The 19,333-nt window shown below is 49.9% G+C and overlaps 2 protein-coding genes across 5 annotated transcripts in view; one reads left to right on the top strand and one right to left on the bottom strand.

Moving 5' to 3' along the window:
* Positions 1 to 11,460: 11,460 nt before the first annotated feature.
* On the top strand, positions 11,461 to 13,740 carry BRD3OS (BRD3 opposite strand). 2 transcript variants are annotated; one of them, XM_081967511.1, is made up of 2 exons: positions 11,461 to 11,559; positions 11,720 to 13,740. In XM_081967511.1, exon 2 carries the CDS (start codon positions 11,784 to 11,786, stop codon positions 12,036 to 12,038), a length of 255 nt encoding a protein of 84 aa, XP_081823637.1. In that variant the 5' UTR covers positions 11,461 to 11,559; positions 11,720 to 11,783; the 3' UTR covers positions 12,039 to 13,740. The 2 variants fall into 2 exon arrangements, with proteins under 2 accessions (XP_081823637.1, XP_081823636.1); XM_081967510.1 differs by having other exon boundaries at positions 11,479 to 13,740.
* Positions 13,701 to 19,333, bottom strand: part of BRD3 (bromodomain containing 3) — a 48,318-nt gene continuing 42,685 nt past the window's right edge. For all 3 annotated transcript variants that reach the window (XM_081967487.1, XM_081967486.1, XM_081967488.1), the window contains 2 exons: positions 16,849 to 16,977; positions 13,701 to 15,383 (listed from right to left, as the gene is read on the bottom strand). In XM_081967487.1, coding sequence (XP_081823613.1) covers positions 15,265 to 15,383; positions 16,849 to 16,977 — 248 coding nt within the window. In that variant the 3' untranslated portion in view covers positions 13,701 to 15,264. The remainder of the gene's footprint in view (positions 15,384 to 16,848; positions 16,978 to 19,333) is intronic.

Here is a 19,333-nt window from a genome sequence, read left to right as displayed (position 1 = left end):
TGATAGGACACTCCTAGCATAACAATGTTTCATTAGTCCCATCTTCTAATTTATTCATACATATATATTACCCCACCCTCCACCCTAACCCTCCCCCACCTCCCACACAAACCCACCCCCCTGACTTCCGCTGTATACCACTCTAACAATTCCAAACATCCCATATACTATTTACTCTGATCATCTATCGGTCTAAACATTCTTACCTAAAGGCTACATAATAACTCCTAGTCTGGTATTTATTCTGTATATAATCAATCCATTTTGCCCATTCCTGTGTGTAATCCTCCTGTTTCTGAGCTTTTAAGAAAGCTGAAATTTTTGCCATTTCAGCGAACCCCGCCACCTTCTGAATCCATTGATCAATTGTCGGTAAAAAATCTTTTTTCCAATGTTGCGCAATCAACAACCTAGCTGCTGTAACCATATACAAGGCCAATTTTGTTTCCCCTTTGGTAAAATCCTTAACTATACCCAATAAAAACATTTGTGGAGTGAATTGTATTCTTTTCTTAAATACATTCTGCATAACCCACCATATTTTTATCCAAAAAGCTTTCACCTTGTTACAAGTCCATCATACATGAAAAAAGGTAGCATCTAGACACCCGCATCTCCAACATTTTGGTTGAACATTTGGGTACATGCATGATAATTTTTTAGGATCTAAATACCATCTGTAAAACATTTTATAAAAATTCTCCCTTAAATTCTGTGACTGTGTAAATTTAACATTCTGAACCCATATTTTTTCCCACGTTTCCAACATAACCACTTCACCAAAATTCTGAGCCCATTTAATCATACAATCCTTAACCAATTCACTTTCTGAGTCTCTTTCTAACAGTACATTATATATTCTTTTAACTTGTTTTGGACCAGTCTCTTTTATCTGCTTAATCAGTTCCACTTCTTTATCCATAAAACCGACCCTGCGATCTTCTTCCCATCTCTTCTGTAACTGTATATAATGTAACCAATTTAAAGTAATTCCTTCTTCCAACAGCTGTTCCAAAGTTTTTAACTTCCATTCGCCCCCATCAGCAATAAGCACATCTTTATATAAACAACCCCCGAGTGACTTAATATTCATAATCCCCATGGTGTCTGCAAGATCCAACCAAAGCGGTATTTTATAATCCCAATTGGGCCGGTGCTTCTTCCATATTCTCATCAAGGCACTTCGGAGAACATGGTTGTTAAACACTTTATCTACCCTGTCTTCATAAAAAAGATATGCATGCCATCCCAGAACAAGATCATGGCCTTCTATATTCAGCAATTCCATTTTTGTTTTCCCAAACCAATCTGCTACATGCGTTAATACCGCAGCTTCATAATATAATCGAAGGTTTGGGAGTCTGAGGCCGCCTCTTTCACGTGTATCTTGCATAATCTTCATCTTTACTCTCGGTTTTTTCTCCTTCCAAACAAATTTATTTAATGTTGTTTGCCAATTTAACAAGGTTTTATCTGATTTAAGCACCGGAATCATCTGGAATAGAAAGATAAATCTAGGTAGAATGTTCATTTTAATTGCTGAGATCCTTCCAAGCAAAGACAATTGTAACTTTTTCCACGCTTCAAGATCTTTCTGTATCTTTTGCCACAACACTTCATAGTTATTTGAGAAAAGTTTTGTATTTGATTCTGAAATTTGTATTCCTAAATATTTAACTTTAGAAACTATTTCAAAACCAGCTAAACTTACAAGTCTCTTTCTTTGAGTCTCTGTCATGTTTTTAACCATCATTTTCGTTTTGTTTTGATTTAGTCTAAACCCAGACACCATGCCAAATTCTATTATGATATTTTTCATCTGGATTATTGATTTCAAAGGATGTGAAAGGGTAACAACCAGATCATCGGCGAATGCTCTAGTTCTGTATTCCTTTTGCCTGATAGCTATGCCATCTAAGGATTTTGAGTCCCGAATTGCGTTCAACAAGACTTCCAAAGTTAAAGTAAATAACAATGGGGATAATGGGCAACCTTGTCTTGTGCCTTTTTGTATCTCGAAAGTTGTTGACAAATTTCCATTAATAATAAGTTGTGCATTTTGTTGCTGATAAATTGCTCCAATCACCTGCCGCAATCGTGGTCCCATATCCATCTTTTCCAAAGTCTTGGTTAGAAAGTTCCAATTCACTCGATCGAAGGCCTTCTCTGCATCCAAGAAAACCAGCACTGCAGAGATCTGCTTATTCTTATCAAGATAATCAATTAAATCTATGAGTTGCCTTACATTCTCCTTCATATGTCTGCCTTCAATAAATCCTGCTTGATCATGATGAATAATCTCTTGAATAACCGGCATCAATCTGTTGGCTAGTACCTTAGCAAATATTTTATAATCTGTGTTCAGAAGAGATATCGGCCTGTAATCCTCTGGTTTCTTAGGGCCCTCTTTATCTTTAGGTATCAATGAGATAAAAGCCGCTTTCCATGAGGGAGGTATTTTACCTCCTTGTTGTATATTACAAAATAGTTGTGTAAGATATTCAATCATTTCCAGTTGTAAAGTTTTATAATACATTGCAGTCAAACCATCAGTCCCTGGAGCCTTAGCTAATTTAAGTTGATTTATAACTAAAGTGATCTCATCAGCAGTTATAAGACGTTCCAAATTTGCCTTTTGAAGCACAGAAATTTTGGCAACCCTTTTTCCTTCCAAAAAATCATCTATTAACTTGTTCTGTATATTATCCTGTACATATAGCTTAGTATAATAGTCCACAAATGATTTTTTAATCAACTCTTGTTGATATACCATCTTCCCTCGAAACTCAATTTTATCAATAATTCTGTCATTCATATTCCTTCTCAAAGTATATGCTAACCATCTACCAGGTTTATTAGCGTTGGCAAAGGTGTTATGTTTAGCAAATTGCAAATTGGTTGCTGTTTGTTCTGCTATAAGCATCTGAAATTGATCTTTCAACAGCTTTAGCGCCATCTGGAGCGCCTGGTCATTCGGGTTTGTTATAAGCAGCTGTTCCTTGCGTTTTATTTCATCTTCCAATTCCATTCTCCTTTTCTGTCTAATTTGTTTATGTTTAAAGTTCATATGTATCAGGACCCCACGCATATAAGCTTTACTTGCATCCCAAACTATTTCAATGGGAGTGCCCTTATTCATGTTAAAACTGAAAAATTCCTTCATGTGTTATTTAAGTTCATCAACATTTTTTTCATATCTAAATAAATTTTCATTTACTCTCCAAGACCTTCTTGGCCTCATCCCTAATTCAATTTGTAACCACACCGGACTATGATTGCTAAGTGTCCTGGTGAAAATCTTGGATTTCTTGGCTTTAGGAAGTAAATCCGGTGTTAACAAAAAGAAATCAATCCTTGAAAAGGATTTATGTCTATCTGAGTAGAAAGAAAAATCCATCTCATTTAGATGTTGCGTCCTCCAAACATCTTTTAATTTCAAATCGTCTTGTAAATCAAAAAAAGCCTTTGGTAATTTGGTAGTGAATTTCGTCTTTGTACTCTTATCTATCTTTGGAGAAATCACTCCATTCCAGTCTCCCATTATTAGAATACTCTTAAAATTCCAGTCTAAAATTTTTAAATGGAGCATCTTATAAAAACTTTCTTGGCGTTGGTTAGGAGCATATATTCCTAGCACCAAAATGAAACCAAAGTCTGTATCAAATTGAATTGCTATATATCTACCAGCGTCATCTGCCTCTATAACTTAAGTTGAAAATCTTTTATTTATATATATCACCACACCATTTTTCTTTACCAAATCAGAGGCAGCATAAAATGTTCCCAGTTTTGAATTCACTAAATACTTCTGGTCTTGCAGCCTAATATGAGTCTCTTGAAGACAAACAACATCATTATTAAATTGCTTCAAATAATAAAATATTTTTTTCCTTTTTTGTGGGGAGTTCATTCCATTCACGTTCCAAGATAATAGCTTAAGCATCTTTAGATCTGGTCTGGAGCGCTGAAAGCATTTGCTGAAGATCTCTCTCCACAAGACTAATCTTCGGCCCTGCTCCTCCCATGGCTCCGGTTTGCTTCTTAGCTTCTTTCTTAGCACATTGTGTTTGAGGGTCGACGCGAGAAATTTATATTAAGAGTTATAGATGTTAAATTAGCTTAGAAAATGGGATCAATGTGTTATTATTAATCTAAGAGAAATTTATATTGTGTTTGTTGGGAGGAGAGGGGTTACGAGTATTCTATTTTAAGATGGGGGGAGAGGAGGGGGCAAAGTATTTGGTATAATATTTGAAAGTGAATTTTTGTGGGGGGGTTGGGGGGGTATAGCATTTGTATGAGATTTATATTGTATGGCGGGGGGGGGGTGAAAAGGGGGAAAATTGTTTGTACAAAACTCTTTTAATAAAAAAAAAAACAATGATAGGACACTCAACACTGAGTGAAACTTCAATCCCAATTCACAAAAATAAATTGGTAGTTTGACATAACATACCCAGATAAAACCTTATTAACAACCAGTTAGTCTGGTTCACATAACACATTAAGGATCTGATTGAATTCCCGTAAAGCGTGGAGAAATCCTGTTGCCTCCTGAAAAAAGCATCTTTGGGACAAGCAGTGGGGGACATTTCGGCTGAAAATAACAACTGGATGCTTGATCTAGACTACCAAAATCTCTGGAGAAAAGAGAGATCTTGGTTCAGCCATACATACTCCACACAGTTGTTTTTGTGTGAATAGACAGGAGAAACTGTGCTTTTGTGGTCTTTTGCAAACAGCCGAGAGTTGTGAGATTCCACCAAGCTCAGTGCCACTAATGTAGTCTTGGCCATACCTCGCTATTACATTTCTTTGAAGCTTACTTTTTTTCCTATTGCTTTTTAAAGATTAAGAACTTTCAGGACTTTAAATCAGATCATATTTATTGGGTGAGGTCTTTTTGAATTTTTTTGAATTGCAAATTTTTCTTACTGTCAGAAACTTCCAGTTCCTCCTGGAAAGGTTGAATCTCTCCTGGGTCAGTTTCCATCCATTATTCCTTGTCTGGCCTTAAGGCGTTTCGGAAAATAGCTTGTCCACCCCCCCTCTGTGCAGTTGCTCAAATATGATCCTTCTCTTCACTAGACTAGCCATGCCCAGTTCCTGCAACCGTTCATCGTATGTTTTAGCCTCCAGTCCCCTCATCATCCTGGTTGCTCTTCTCTGCACTCTTTCTAGAGTCTCAACATCTTTTTTTATAGTCTGGTGACCAAAACTGGATGCAGTGTCCTAGGTGTGGCCTTATTAAGGCTTTGTAGAGTGGTAGTAGCACCTCCCTTGACCTTGATTGTATCCCTCTGTTAATACAATTTAGGATTGCGTTGACTTAATTATAGTGCTGATTTTATAAAGTTTTAAATGGATTAAGATGCCCAGAATTGCTCTGAATAGCAAGATGTGCAGCATATAAATTTAATTTTAAAAAAATTAAGCATTCAAATAGACGTGAAGTACAACTCTGAAATTGGCTATAAGGAATTAACTTTGAAATCAAATTGATCCTTTCCGTGATAAATGTATTGCATATGTTTATATCTGGAAACTGATTAAAGGACTTTAAACATTGGACACTAGAGGACATGAGCAGGAAATGCAGGTATTCCTCGACTTACACCAGTTCATTTAGTAACTGTTCAGAGTTACAGGGGCACTGAAGAAAGTGACTGTTTTTCACATGACTGTTGCAGTCACAGGATCAAAATTCAGGCACTTGGCACCTGCTTCCCACTGGTGACGTGGGGTCACTTTTTGAGACCTGACGAGCAAAGTTAGTGGGAAAGCCAGGTTCACTTAACAACCATATTTATAACTTCAAAACAGCAGCAATTCAGTTAACAAACGTGGTAAGAAAAGCTGTAAAATGGGGCAAAGCTCACTCAACTCTCCGACAGGCCCTCAAGTATTGGCAGAGAACTATCATGTCCCCCATCCCCATCCCTCTCTTTTATAGGATAGGCATCGCAAGTCCCCTGAACTGTCTGTCTGATGTTTCATCCTCCAGACTCCTAATCACCTTTGTGGCTCTTCTCTGCCCTCTTTCTAGGGCCTCAGCGTCTTCTCTTATATCCTGTGATAAGAACAACACACTTGGGCCATGTAGAGCCGTATTATCACTTCTTGTGATCGTGATGCTCTCCCTCTGTGGATGCGCCCCAGCCTGCACTGGCTTTTTGGGCAGCTACATACTTAAGTGGTGGTCTATCAGGACACCCAGATCCTCCTCACAGGCACCCATGTCCAGCCAGGCCACCATTGACCTGCATCTTGTTGGACCGGGCCCAATGCTAAACTCTGCATTGGCTATTCTCCCCAGTCTGCATCACTGCAAATTTGTTGAGTTCCCCATCTGTTTCCCTCGTCCAAATCACTGGTGAAAATTTTGAAGTGCACTGGACTGGACCTAAGACAGAACCTTGGGCTGCCCCTCTGAAGGCTTCCCTCACCCAAGGAGATGTAGTTCCATTGAGGATATGCCGAGTGTGGTTGGTCAGCCAATTGTGGATCCATCTGTTGAAAATCATGCCATTTGATGAAGAGCCATCAATCTGCAGAGGATATTCAGCTCTGCACAATAATAATAATAATAATAATAATAATAATAATAATAATAATAATAACAACAACAACAACAACAACAACAACAACAACAACTTTAATTTATAGACCGCGCCCTTTCCTAAACAGGACTCGGGGCGGTGTACAGTCATATTAAAACAATGTGAATACAAAAATATAGATATACATAGATAGATATACATAGACGGAGGAGGTAGGATATGCACTGTACAATAATAGATTAAAATTCGAATACAATTAAAAATTACCCTTAAAAACTACCCCAAAATAAGGTGTTTGCCAGGAGGTTGAAGTGGGACTATAAATCAGCTAGGCCAGCTAATTGGAACAGGTGGGTCTTAAGTTTCTGTCGGAAGGAGCGGAGGTCGGTAGTAGTTCTGATATCGGGGGGGAGGTCATTCCAGAGGGCTGGGCCCATCACAGAGAAGGCTCTACTCCTGGGCGCCGCCCGTTGACACTGCTTAGGAGTCCCTCCCTGTGGGAGCAGATTGGTCGCAGGGATGTATGAGGTGAGATGCGATCCCGCAGGTAACTAGGTCCCGTGCCATGAAGCGCTTTGAAGATGGTAACCAACACCTTGAAACGCACCCGGTAGACCACAGGCAGCCAGTGCAGCTCGCGCAGGAGTGGTGTTATATGGGAGTATCTGGTCCTCCCCATGATAGCCCGCGCGGCCGCATTCTGAACTAGCTGTAGTCTTCGGGTGCATCTCAAGGGGAGCCCCATGTAGAGAGCGTTGCAGTAGTCCAGGCGAGATGTCATCAACGCATGAGTGACTGTGCGTAAGACGTCCCGGTCCAATAGGGGGCGCAATTGGCGCACCAGGCGAACCTGGAGGAACGCCCCCCTCGCCACGGCTGCCACATGGTCATCCATTGACAGCCGGGCATCAAGGAGGACGCCCAAATTGCGCGCCCGCTCCACGGGGGGCAGTTGTTCGCCCACTATGGCCAGCGATGGAGTCCACTGGTTGAACCGGGGCGCCGGTAGCCACAGCCACTCCGTCTTGGAAGGGTTGAGTCTGAGTCTGTTGTCCCCCATCCAGACCCGAACGGCTTCCAAGCACCGGGACATCATTTTGACGGCCTCGTTGTGGTGGTTTGGGGTGGAGATGTACAGCTGTGTGTCATCAGCGTACAGATGGTATCCAACCCCAAAACCACGGATGATCTCACCCAGCGGCTTCACATATGTGTTGAACAGGAGGGGTGAGAGGTCCGACCCCTGCGGCACCCCACAAGTGAGCGGCCTCAGGGTCGACCTCTGCTCCCCTGCCAACACACATTGTGTCCGGTCGGAGAGATAGGAGCAGAACCACCACAAAACGGTGCCCCCTACTCCCACCCCCTCCAGCTGGCGCAATAAGATACCATGGTCGATGGTATCGAAGGCCGCTGATAGGTCTAATAGGACCAGGATAGAGGAACAGCCCCTATCTCTGGCCCTCCAGAGATCATCCACCAACGCGACCAAGGCCGTCTCCGTGCTGTGACCGGGCCGGAAGCCGGACTGGCGCGGGTCTAGATAGTCGGCTTCCTCCAGGTGACGTGGGAACTGTTGTGCCACTACACTCTCTACAACCTTCGCTAAAAAGGGAAGGTTGGAGATGGGACGATAATTAGCTAGCTCCGCCGGGTCCAGGGAAGGCTTCTTGAGTAGGGGCCTCACCACCGCCTCTTTCAAGGCGGCCGGTAAGGACCCCTCCTCCAATGAAGCGTTCACAAGACCCAGGAGCCAGTCTCGTGTAACCTCCCAGGATGCCAGTACAAGCCAGGAGGGACACGGGTCCAATAAACATGTAGTGGCTCGCAGTCGCCCACGTAACCTGTCCAAATCCTCGGGGGCAACAGAGTCAAACTCCTCCCAGCGTGGTGCCTCAAGATTTGCCTCCGACGTCTCCCCTGGTCCACTGAAGGGGGCCCATCCACTCCGGATCTGAGCGATTTTGTCCTGCAGATATTCCCCAAACTCCTCTGCTCTCCCCTGCAAAGGGGCTTCCCGCGGCCTCTGTGATAGGAGGGAGCGGGTCACCCGAAACAGGGCGGCAGGGCAGTTATCTGCAGACGCAATAAGAGCGGCACAGTGTCTGCGTTTGGCCGCTCTCAGTGCCACAAGGTAGGTCCGTAAATAGGCTCTTACCTGTGTTCGGTCAGATTCGGAGCGTGAGGACCTCCATCTGCTTTCTAGGCGTCTCTTGTAGCGTTTCATCACCCTCAGCTCCTCGGTAAACCAAGGAGCCAGGGTGGTTCGTTGCCGCAAGAGAGGCCGCAAAGGCGCTACCTGGTCCAAGGCCCCAGCAGCCGCCCTATTCCATGCGGCTACTAGGTCCTCCGTCCGGGAGCGGGTCAGGGCTACAGGAAGTGGCCCAAGCTCCGTCTGGAACCTATCCGGTTCCATCAGTCGCCTGGGGCAGAACCATCTGGGACAGTCTGGTTCCGCCTCCCCGCGGTGGGGAGTGGCGCCAGGGAAGTCGAGCCGGAGAGATGAGTGATCTGACCATGACAGGGGTGTAATAACCAGATCCCCTATTCCCAGATCACTCGTCCACTGTCCAGAGACAAAAACAAGGTCCAGTGTGTGACCACCTTCGTGTGTGGGACCCTGAATTAATTGGGTCAGGTCCATGGCTGTCATGGAAGCCATGAACTCCCGAGCCGCCTCGGATGCTTCACCCGTTGACGGCAGGTTGAAATCCCCCATAACCACAAGTTTGGGAGTGTCAACCGCCGTCTCCGCGATCAGCTCGAGGAGCTCAGGCAGGGCCGCTGATGCATAGCAAGGAGCCAAGTATACAATCAGCAAGCCCAACTGCCTCCTTGGGCCCCATTTCACACCAAGGGACTCACACCCGTATATCTGTGGCACAGTGAACTCTCTCGGTTCCAGACTCTCCCGTATAATTACCGCCACCCCACCACCCTTACCCAGGGCCCGGGGCTGATGAAATGCACAGTAGCCTGGTGGGCACATCTCCACGAGGGGTAAGCCACCCTCGTGGCCCAACCAGGTCTCCGTTATCCCTGCAAGGTCCAGATCAACTCATTGATGAGGGGGGCCTTGTTGACAACAGACCTTGCATTGCATAGCATCAGCCTCAGGCCCTGGCTCTGTAGGTCCTGGCCACCTAGACTGCGGGGGTTGGTACAAGCGACCGGGCGTGTCCAACAGCCACGGTCTCCCAACCGACTACGAGATTTTCTTCCGTCTTCGCACTCACCCCTCCCCACGGCCATTGGGATAAAACAACCCTCTATTGGAATATCATTCTCCCTTCCCCCCCCACTCCGCTCACTCCCCCCTTGACCTCACCTGTTCGTCTGGCAAAAGTCCCCCTCCTGGCCTGATTCTCCCTCCCACCCACCCTGGAACCCCCTAAAATGGATAAAAAACATTTAGTTAAAAACCCCCTGAGTCTTCGCTTCCTCCACCTCTCTGGGTTAACGAACCCGTCATTAAGGTGGGCCCTTGAGAGGGCAAAGGGCCATACCTGCGAGAGAGGGGACTCCCGCAGTAGGAGCAAGACTGACCTCGAATATATGCTGGAGAGAGCTGTAACAGGGCCAGGGTGCTATCAGTGTTAAATTGAGTCAACTTCCCAGCTGATGAGAAGTGACTCTGAGCTCTTGGCTTAAACCTATAAAGCCCCAAGTGGCTTGGCACTTTGGCACTTTCAGTTCTGCCTCTCCCAGCCAGATTCAAGGGCTTGTTTGGGGGAAATGAAATATAGGTATTTCTCCTCTGGAATCCCCCCTCCTCAAGGGTGGGACTGATTCTCCCGAGGCAGCCTTCTGAAAATCAGTTAAGACCTAGTTGTTCTTGGAGGGCTTAGCAATGAAGCATCTTATGGCCAGCTTGCTTCTTCTCTTAATGTAACTTTAATTTACTGTAACACTTTACTGATGTATTTTATCATTGTTATAAATCACCAATGGCAGTAAGTTGGGATGATATATAAAATGCATAAGTAAAGCTTAAGATGAAACTAATTCGTGAAAGATGCATTTTCTTAAAAAGGCTGCCCTCTCTACCTTTTTATGCCGGAGATCAAGAAATGTGAGGGTAATATACGGTATACCATTTGATATTATACCCTCTGTTCTATACCACTTGAATATTCTTAATACTGTTAATATGGTTTCAGTAAGGAAGTTATGATTTAAAGAGGTTAATACTATATGTTGTTAAATGATATTCCCAGAATTTACAATGTATCTATTTATGAAGGACTCTGGATGTCCCATGCGAAAGGCCGGTATAAGCGCAGCTGCCAGGAAATGGCCCCCTCAGCCTCCAAATTGGCCACTTATCAACCAAGGGAAGGGACAAACAACAGGATCCCATCTAACCAAAGGTTTCATAGGCAATTAACCAAAGGAGCTGTGTTCATTTTCAAATATATCACAGTGTTTTATGTAGCTGTTACCTGCATTTTTCCCTATCTAGATTCTGTATCTTGACCAAAACATTATTGTTTTAAGGCGAGGAAACTGAGTTCAAGCAATTATAAAGGAAAGCCCCCAGAACTTAATACGCATTTGGTGTAGACTTTTCTGGCAGGATATCTGATCCTGCACTGAAAAGTTCCGTCTTCTCTGATGCTCCCAATGAAAGAACTCTGTTTCGCTTTTTGGTTCCCATTGAAGTAATAGGAATACCTCCTCCTCCTCCTCCCTCGGGTCCTCCTCGGGGGCAGAGTTCCTGGTGTCCCATTGATAGGATTGCCCCATTTGGAGGAAGCTTCGGGCTTTCTGGACTGCAGCGCCGCCTTCCCTCGCCGCCCGCGGAGCCCTGGGCAGGGCCGCCTCCTCTCCCGCGCGCTGCCCGGCGGCAAAGCGGGGGCGGCAACGGCCGGAGCGCCGCCCTTCCCGGCCTTCTCCGCCCCGCGTAGCGAGGAGACGCGCCGACGCCGGAGGAGGCCGGTGGGCAGCCTCTCCGGGAGCCGCGGCGATCGCCCGCCGGCCGCTGCTTGCCGGAGCCCAGGTAGGGCGGGCAGGGGGGGCGCGGGCGGCTCCGGGGGAGGAGAGCTGCAGCTGGCCGCGGTTTGGCTGCTCCGGGAGCCCGAGGCTGGCTGGGCCGCAAGGCTGCGGGTCTGCTCCGCCGCCACCCGCTGCCCCCTTTCCCCTTCCTTCTTTCCTTCCAGGCGGCCGTCCCGGGGCTCCTGCCCGCCGCCCAGGGGAGCCGGCGAGCCGCGCGGGCGGAGGGCGATGTCGGCGCGGCCGCCGCTGGCCGAGAAGGCGCTGTCCGAGGGTTACGGCCGCCTGCGCTACCGGGACGCCTCGCTGCTCATCTGGCAGCAGCAGCAGCGGCAGCTGGAGAGCCGCCCGCCCGCCACCTACCTGAGCCGCAGCCGCAGCGCCTGGTACGCCCAGTACGGCAACCAGGCCATCCTGGTGCGCGACCGGAGCAAGTTGGAGGGCGCCCGCGACACCGGCCAGTCCCGCTTCTGCGCCCTGATGTGACCCGGCGCCTCCCCGGAAGCCCCTCGGCCCGGAACGCGGCCTCTGGAGCCAAGGAAGCACCTGGAGGTCATCTGGACGACTCTCCATGCCTCTGGCCTCGGCTTCAAGCGGCCGGTTGTTCCACCGGCTGACGGCTTGCGGTAGCAGAAGCTCCTCCTGACCTGCCTCGGTTCTGCTCTCCCGATGGGCCAAGGCTGTGGGTGAGCTGAAGGGAGGCCGGCTGCAGAAGAGGGAGCCCATTGCGCAGGAGCTCAGGTTCCTCCCCTACTTTACAAAGAGCCCCCTAAAGCGACTCCCAGCCCCCCCCCCCCCCCTGCCTGGACCTTTCCAGAAAATTGGAAGGGGGAGAAAAGGAGGCTGGGGCACAGGAAGAAGCCACCCCTCCCCATTCCCTAGAGGCCCTTCCCGACCTCCCTCATGGGCTGGCTGAGACTGATGGGAGCTGTAGTCCACCCAGATTGGGTGAAGCAGAGATAGAAACTTAGCCCCCTTTCCTATGACCTCCCAGTTGGGGGAAGGCTGAAAGTTTCCTCTTGGACCACGAGGCCAATCGGGGCCCAATCCTCCACCCAAAGCCTTGTCCTGAAGTTTCTTTTGAACCCAGGACAAGCTGGGGGGGGTGTTGCTTCTTGGGGGGGGGGGAGCAGATTCTACATGACTCGGAGGATGGGGCTCCCCTGGCTTCCTCCACTGGGTGGGATGGAGCTACTCCAGAGCCCCCTCCTCAGCTTTCTTCTGGGGTCCAGCATGGTGTTGATTCCCGGAGGCTCCGATGGAAGCCCTCCTCCTCCCCCTTGTGCTTCTTGAAGGCTGGGCCGGCTTCTCTGTTGGGGGTGGACAATCGGGCGGGGGTAGGCAAAACCCGCTTGCTGGGGAGGGAGGGATGTTCACCCCAAGGCCTGCCAGGATTCCTCCAAGGGTTTCAGTAGCAACATCTCCACATTCTTGGCTTTGGCCAGTTTGCCGCATTGTCCGAGCCCTGGATTGCTGGTCCAAATCTCAAGCAGACTTTCGCCTAGCCCAGGACTCTGGCAAAGAAGCCAGCGGGCCTTCGATCCGTGTTCGTATTGACCAGCTGGGAGAAACCGCAGAGAAAAGGAGGCGCTTGACGGGGAGCTCTTGGTCCCATGAATTGAGGCAGGTGGCACCGGGAGGCCAAGCTGTTGTGACGTGATTGGCTGGGCTGTCCAGGAGTCCCTTTGAGCGCCATTTCCATGTTCAGCCCATGTGCCGTCCCTGTACAGCTCCCTGCGTCTGATGGGCGAATCAAGTTTGAATCCCTCCAGTTCTGGGAAGCAGCCCTTGGAAACCTGGGCAGCCGGCCTTCTTTGGCCAACCTTGGCAGCTGCTCTCCATGCGCATTTTACCTTTGGTACACAGTGGTCAGTCTGGCCCTTTCCCCTTCCTTGTGTGATGCCAGCAAAGACCCAGAAGGAGCGAGTTTTAAAGGCGCACCGGACAACGTTGAGTATGTTTCCTTTTAAATTGCATCGATCCATGAAGCCTAACTCAGCAGAGGCTCCTGCTCCCAGGGCTGTTATGGTGTCAAGTACAGAAGTGGCATCTGCTCTTAAATGGGTCTTTGTTGCTTTATTTTTTTTTCCAAACTGTTCTACTTTAAAACAAGATACAGAGAAAAAGACGGACATGGGAGAAGACTAGGAATATACAAATAAAACATGCTTTATCTGGAAGTTACCAATACCTGTGTAAGTCCAAAGTCTATACAAAAAGAATCCCAAACAATCCCATTCCCCCAAACTGAATCCACGTACAAGGAATAAGCACCAGAACAGGAAACTATCAAAGGTCCATAGCACCTGTTGGTTAAAAAGTCAAAATACATTTAAATTAAAAGGATTCCCAATTTTCTTTTTCAGAGCTTAGTTTTAAAAACAACACAAACCTACATTTTGTCTGCTGCTGCTCTTCAAAACGCAGGATACATTTTTTTTAAGTGACCACTGGAGTTAATAAATAAAGTATTTCTATGTACATGAAAAAGGGTAACTCGGTTCCGGGTGCGTCGTGGGCGGAGTGCAGGTCTCCAGGGCAGGCTGGAGGAAACAAAAATAGCTTCTAAAAAAGGGATGAACCTTACAAAACCATCGCTTGCCCACCCCTCCCCTCCCCCAAAGCATATTCTCCCACCATACCTTGAGGTAAACGTTTTGATTATTTGGAAACCTGCACTCGCACGACACACGACTTCTGGCAAGGGGGAAGCCGTTCGGCTGGGGGCACCGCCTCGGGGCTGCTTGCTGCCTGGGGTCGCCTCGCCATAGATCTGGTAGGCCCTCTGCTCTCAGAGAAGCTGCCCGATGCCCGGATCAGAATGGAAGCCCAGGTCCCACTGGCTATTGGGAGGCCCCGAGCAACGGGGCTTAACGGGGTCCCTCTGCCCAAAGGCCCAGGAGCCAGGCCTGCCCCCCCCCAAGAGGAGACAGGCGATGCCATCCTGTGCAGGCAGAGGGGGGTTGGGCCCAGGCCGCACCCACTGCCCTCAACAGGTGGCCGCCTCTGAAGAGGTTTTTGCAACCGGAACATGAATCTATATATTGATTAAAAAAAGGTAAAAGAAATATCTAAAAAGGTACGCTTTAAAAAACAATCCACAGTACATGAGCTTTTTCCCTCTTATCTATAAAAAAAGATTAGGATCTTCATCTGAAAGGGGGGGGAAGGCTGCTGCCAGGCTGGAGGGGGGGCGGCAGACCAGCAGAAGATTAGAACATTCACGCCGGCCGGCCGGCCTTGGGAGCTCTGGCCTCCTCCCACTGCAGTACCATCCACCGAGGTGCAACCCCCCCCCATCTGTCGTCCCCCCCCCCCCCCCCGTCGCCTTCAGAGAGGATCACCCCTCTGGCCTGGCCAAAGGAGCCCCCAGGAAGGGCAGAGTCGCTTCTCCGGGCTTCGGCCACAGCGGGAGGGGGCCACAGTGTCTCTGTTGAGTCCTCCTTCAGCATTTCGGCATCTCGGGTTAAAAAAGGGGGGGGTTTAGAGACTTTAAGTGAGGCAAATTCTTTTGCCCCCGAGTCTAGTCAGGCCTTTGACCTAATAAAAGCAGGAAGAAGCCCTTCGCGGGAGGGATCGCTTCTGGAACACGGAGTCCTTCAAAAGGGCTGCAAAAGGCTTGGTCACGGTGGAAGAGAGGAACCGTTAGGAAAACAAAGCCGGGGGGGGGGGGGCAGAGATGCCAGTCCGGACAGGCCCTGAGACCCCCTGCTCATTCGGAGTCGCTGCTGTCGGAGCTGGAGCCGCTGGAGCTGGTGCTCCCTGACTCGGAGCTGCTGCTGCTGCTCAGGTGAGACGGACCACCTGATGGCGCCGAGGAGCCCGATTTTTCTAGCAAGAAAAGGAGCAGAAGCGAGTGGTCAGCTGAGCTCAGCTGCTTTGGCAGGGCAGTTCCCTCCCCAGCCTTCCTACCTCCCCCCCCCCGGTCTTCCTTTAGGCAGCAGCCCCCTGCGTCAGCTCACAGAAAGCCCTGCAGAAAGCAGCCCGGGGGTCTGGCCTTGGGTGGGGGGAGGAGGAGGGGGTCCTGGTTGATAGCAATAGCCCTTAGACTTATATGCCGCTTTCCAGTCCTTTCCAGCTGGGTCCTATTTTTACCCCCCTTGGAAGGACGAATCAACCTTGAGCCTGGTGAAATTCGAATTGCCAAATCGCAAGCAGCCGGCAGTCAGCAGGAGGAGCCTGCAGTACTGCACTCTGACCACTGCGCCATCACCGTGGCTCTTTTGATACTCGAAAAGGCTGGCTCAGTTTCCAGATGGGGGACCACCAAGAGATCCCAGGCCTGGGAAACTCAAGATTTGCAGTTGCAAGTCATGAGCCCAAATTTGAGGCAACTTGATGATTTAGCATGTTTTTGAAACTCCTCCTCCGGCAGGAGAATCAGTTGGGCCTAAATGGCAGGTAAAACCAGCCCTGCCCCATGGCGAAAACAATATGCTGGGATTGGGGGGGGGGGGGGGGTGTTTCCACAGTGTGGCTCGTAGGTCCACGGAGAGCCCAAGTGGAACAGCCAGGGTGCAGCTGCCATGTGGGAGACGGGGAAGAGGGTGGAGATGGGGGGGAGGGGGGGCGAGGCTGAGAGGGAATCTGGAGGTGGACCATGGGGGAGCAGCCACAGGAAGGAAGGCAGCCAAATATTTCCCACTGGAGACTGGAGGGGGGGGCGGGTTTTGGCCCAAAATGTCCATTCAGTGTGTCTGAAATGTCTGCATCTCCCCCCCCCACACACACACACATTTGAGTGTCTGCATCTCCCCCCCCCCCCCCACACACACACATCTACTGGCCCTGAGCCTCTCCCTGGGGACCCCTCAGGTGGGACCCCCTGACTCCCCACCCCCACTGTGAAGGGCAGATGGAAGGGCTGGGGGCTCTGCTGCCCCCAACACTGGCCTGCTAGTGGCCCTCTTTGACCTCTCTGCCCCCATGCCAAGGGAAGCATCCTGGCGCTCCGGCTGTCAACACCAGGGCCATGTGGCTCTTTTGAGCACAGCCAGTCAGCCAAGACACGGAAGGGCTGCTTTGCCCTCTTTGGAGACCCCAGGTAGGTCAAGCCAAGGGACTTTGGGCTTGGTGGGCACTGCTGGGTCCTCCCCCCACCCCAGGGATGGGTGGAATGGAAGCCTAAAAGAATGAATAAAACCTCCCCTGGGGCCCTTCTGCCTCCGGAGGGAGCCGGCTGGGAAGCCCTGCTGCAGAGCGCCCAACACGGGCCCTCCTGGGAAGGGGCCTGGGAGCCGCAGCCTCCCCCTCTGGTGCTGGGGCAGAGGTGGGGAGAGAGGCGGCCTCTGCTCACCTTTCCTGGCCGGCTTCTTGTTGTTGCTCAGCTGCCCACTGACGTCCTGCAGGCGCTTCTCCAGCTCCTTCTTCTTCTCCTGAGCTATCTCCTCCTTGGACTTGGCCGCCTGCTTCTTCCCACTTGCGGCTGTGGGGAGAAAGCGGAGGGGCTCAGAGTGGGGGGAGGTAAGAACCAGCAGGGACAAAAGGCTCATTGGCCATTGCAGGCCTTGGACGGAAGGCGATTCTGGACAGTGGTCCAGATGTCCAGGGCGGGGCACCTGCCCTCTGTGACCAGGCCAGGGCCACGAGGAAGGCAGGCAGGCTCGTAAGCGGGGGATCACAAAGTGTGGGGGGGGGGCAGCTCTGGGGCCAAGGATTGCATTGAGCAGGGCAAGGTGAGGTTCACCAAGCCACAGGGTAAGGGATGGGTGGGCCCTCCAGGGGCCTTGCAGGGGCCCAGTCTCAGCAGCCAGAAGGAAATGAGGAAGGGCTGGAGGCAGATTCTCCTTCCACGGGAGGTCATGGGAGGGAAGAGGCCTGCAGGACCCTCCCCTCCACGAAGGAATACAAATGACAGACAGACAGACAGACCCCATCCAGCAAAAAAGAGAAGCCCCCCTTCCTTTATGATTTGCCCCTCCTGGAAAACAATGTTCCTAACATCCGATGGGGCAGCTGCTCCCTCCTCTCTCCTTCTTCCACGCCCACCACGGAGAGGCTCCTTCCTTCTCAAGAGGGTCCTGGCCCCCCAGCCTCAGCCCCCATTCTGCCTCCATGCCCAGGGGGATCCTGGATGCAGGGAAAGGGAATGCCAAAGTACCCGGGGCTGAATTTCAGAATAGGTTGTACGAGCACGGTAACAGGACAGTGATGTGTGGGAGAAGGAGCCGCCAACGTCACGACGAAACAACGTGCGGTCTCGATAGTCCGAGGCCGCCGTTGATACTTTTCCCACTGGACGGTCCATTCGGACCTAAACCATCCCGTAGAGACGATGAACAGGGAGACAAAGCCTTGCTGGTCTCAGGGACATCACAAAGTCCCTGACTGACCCAAGGGAAGTGCTCCAAGCTGGCGGCAAACAGACAGCCCCAGGCTGACAAAGTCGGAGACGGCTCCAGAAAGAAGGAAGCAAAAGTGAGTCCATCTGGTGAGGTTTTTCTTTGAGAAAGATTGCCCAAAGAAACTTTTTTTTAAAGATAAATTAGTCCCTTAAGTAAAAGAATAAAGCGGTGAGATTTATTTTTATTAGACTGCCTTGGACAGTTTTTTTTCTTTGTAATGATGTTTTTGTGAATTGAAGTGACCGTTTCCTGTTTCTCCTCTTAAGTCAGCGGTTCTCAAATAGTGGGGCGCGCCCCCCAGGGGGGGCGCGAAGGCTCCATAAAGGGGCGCGCGAAGGCTCCGCCCAGAGTCCCTTTCTGGGAGAGGGGCGGTCTAAAAATCTAAGAAATAAATAAATAAATAAATAAATCTGGGTGCAAATGAGGGGGCCGCGGCCGCCGGTGCACAAAGAGGTCTTTGTGGCCTCGCTCGCGTCTCCTCTGAACTAACTGGCGGCGAAGGCGGCAACGGCGGGTCCCATCGGCTCCTCTTCCTCGCCGGATCGGGGGGAGAGCACGAAAGCCGCCGGGAAACGGGGGTCCGCCCCTCCGCCTCCGCCCTGCTGGCCGAGCAAACAAGCTTCTCGGGGACCGCTTTGGCCACGCCCGGTGGCCGAGCCGCCCCAGCGCATGCCCCGCCTGCTTGCCTGCCTGCCTCCGCCCCGGAGGAGCGCTCGCTTCGGAGCTCGCAAATACAAACCCAGGAATCGCTCCGTCCGGAACATCGCGGCTGCCGCATTGGGATTTCCCTTGCCCCCCACACCCAAACCGGGAAGCTTTGTGGGCTGCAGGGAAGCTGGGCCAAGGAGGGCTTGGAGAGGAGGCCATTAGGAAAGGCCAACCTCTTTGCTAGGGCTGGCAAGAAATGGGAAATAAATATTTTTATAATGTTTTTGTTGGAATAGGGTAGGGTGGGGGAAGGAGACAGGAAAGTAAGAGAAAGGGACCTTTGAGGTCTTCTAGTCCAGCCCCCTGCTGGAACATAATACATCTAGTGCTCCTTGTTCAGCTTATTTTCCCTACAACAACCCTGTGAGGTGAGTCGGGTTGAGAGGGAGTGGCTGCCCAGCCAGCTTTCATGTCTAAGGAGAGACTAGAACTCTGCCATCTCCTGGTGATTGGCCTAAAATCACCCAGCTGGCTTCCATGCCTCAGCCACTGGATGGATGTTCCACCTCCATCTCAGCTCTGCCAAGAATCTACTACAAGCAGCCTATGAGCTCCAATAAGGTGGTAGTATTTCCAGGGATATTGTAATAATCCTTCTTCAGCTCTCCATCCTTTTGATGGGTTGGCCTTCCTTTCTTCTGCGTAGCTTTCAAGCCCTAAAACCATATTAAGACTTAAGTGAATGGATTGATTTTTTTTTCTCCTATTCTTGCTACCTTATTTTTATTT

This window comes from Natrix helvetica (assembly GCF_964273705.1).
Source record: "Natrix helvetica genome assembly, chromosome: 15".
NCBI lineage: Eukaryota > Metazoa > Chordata > Lepidosauria > Squamata > Natricidae > Natrix > Natrix helvetica.
Note: the sequence above shows the minus strand (reverse complement) of the source record. Positions and strands in the feature narration are given on the sequence as shown.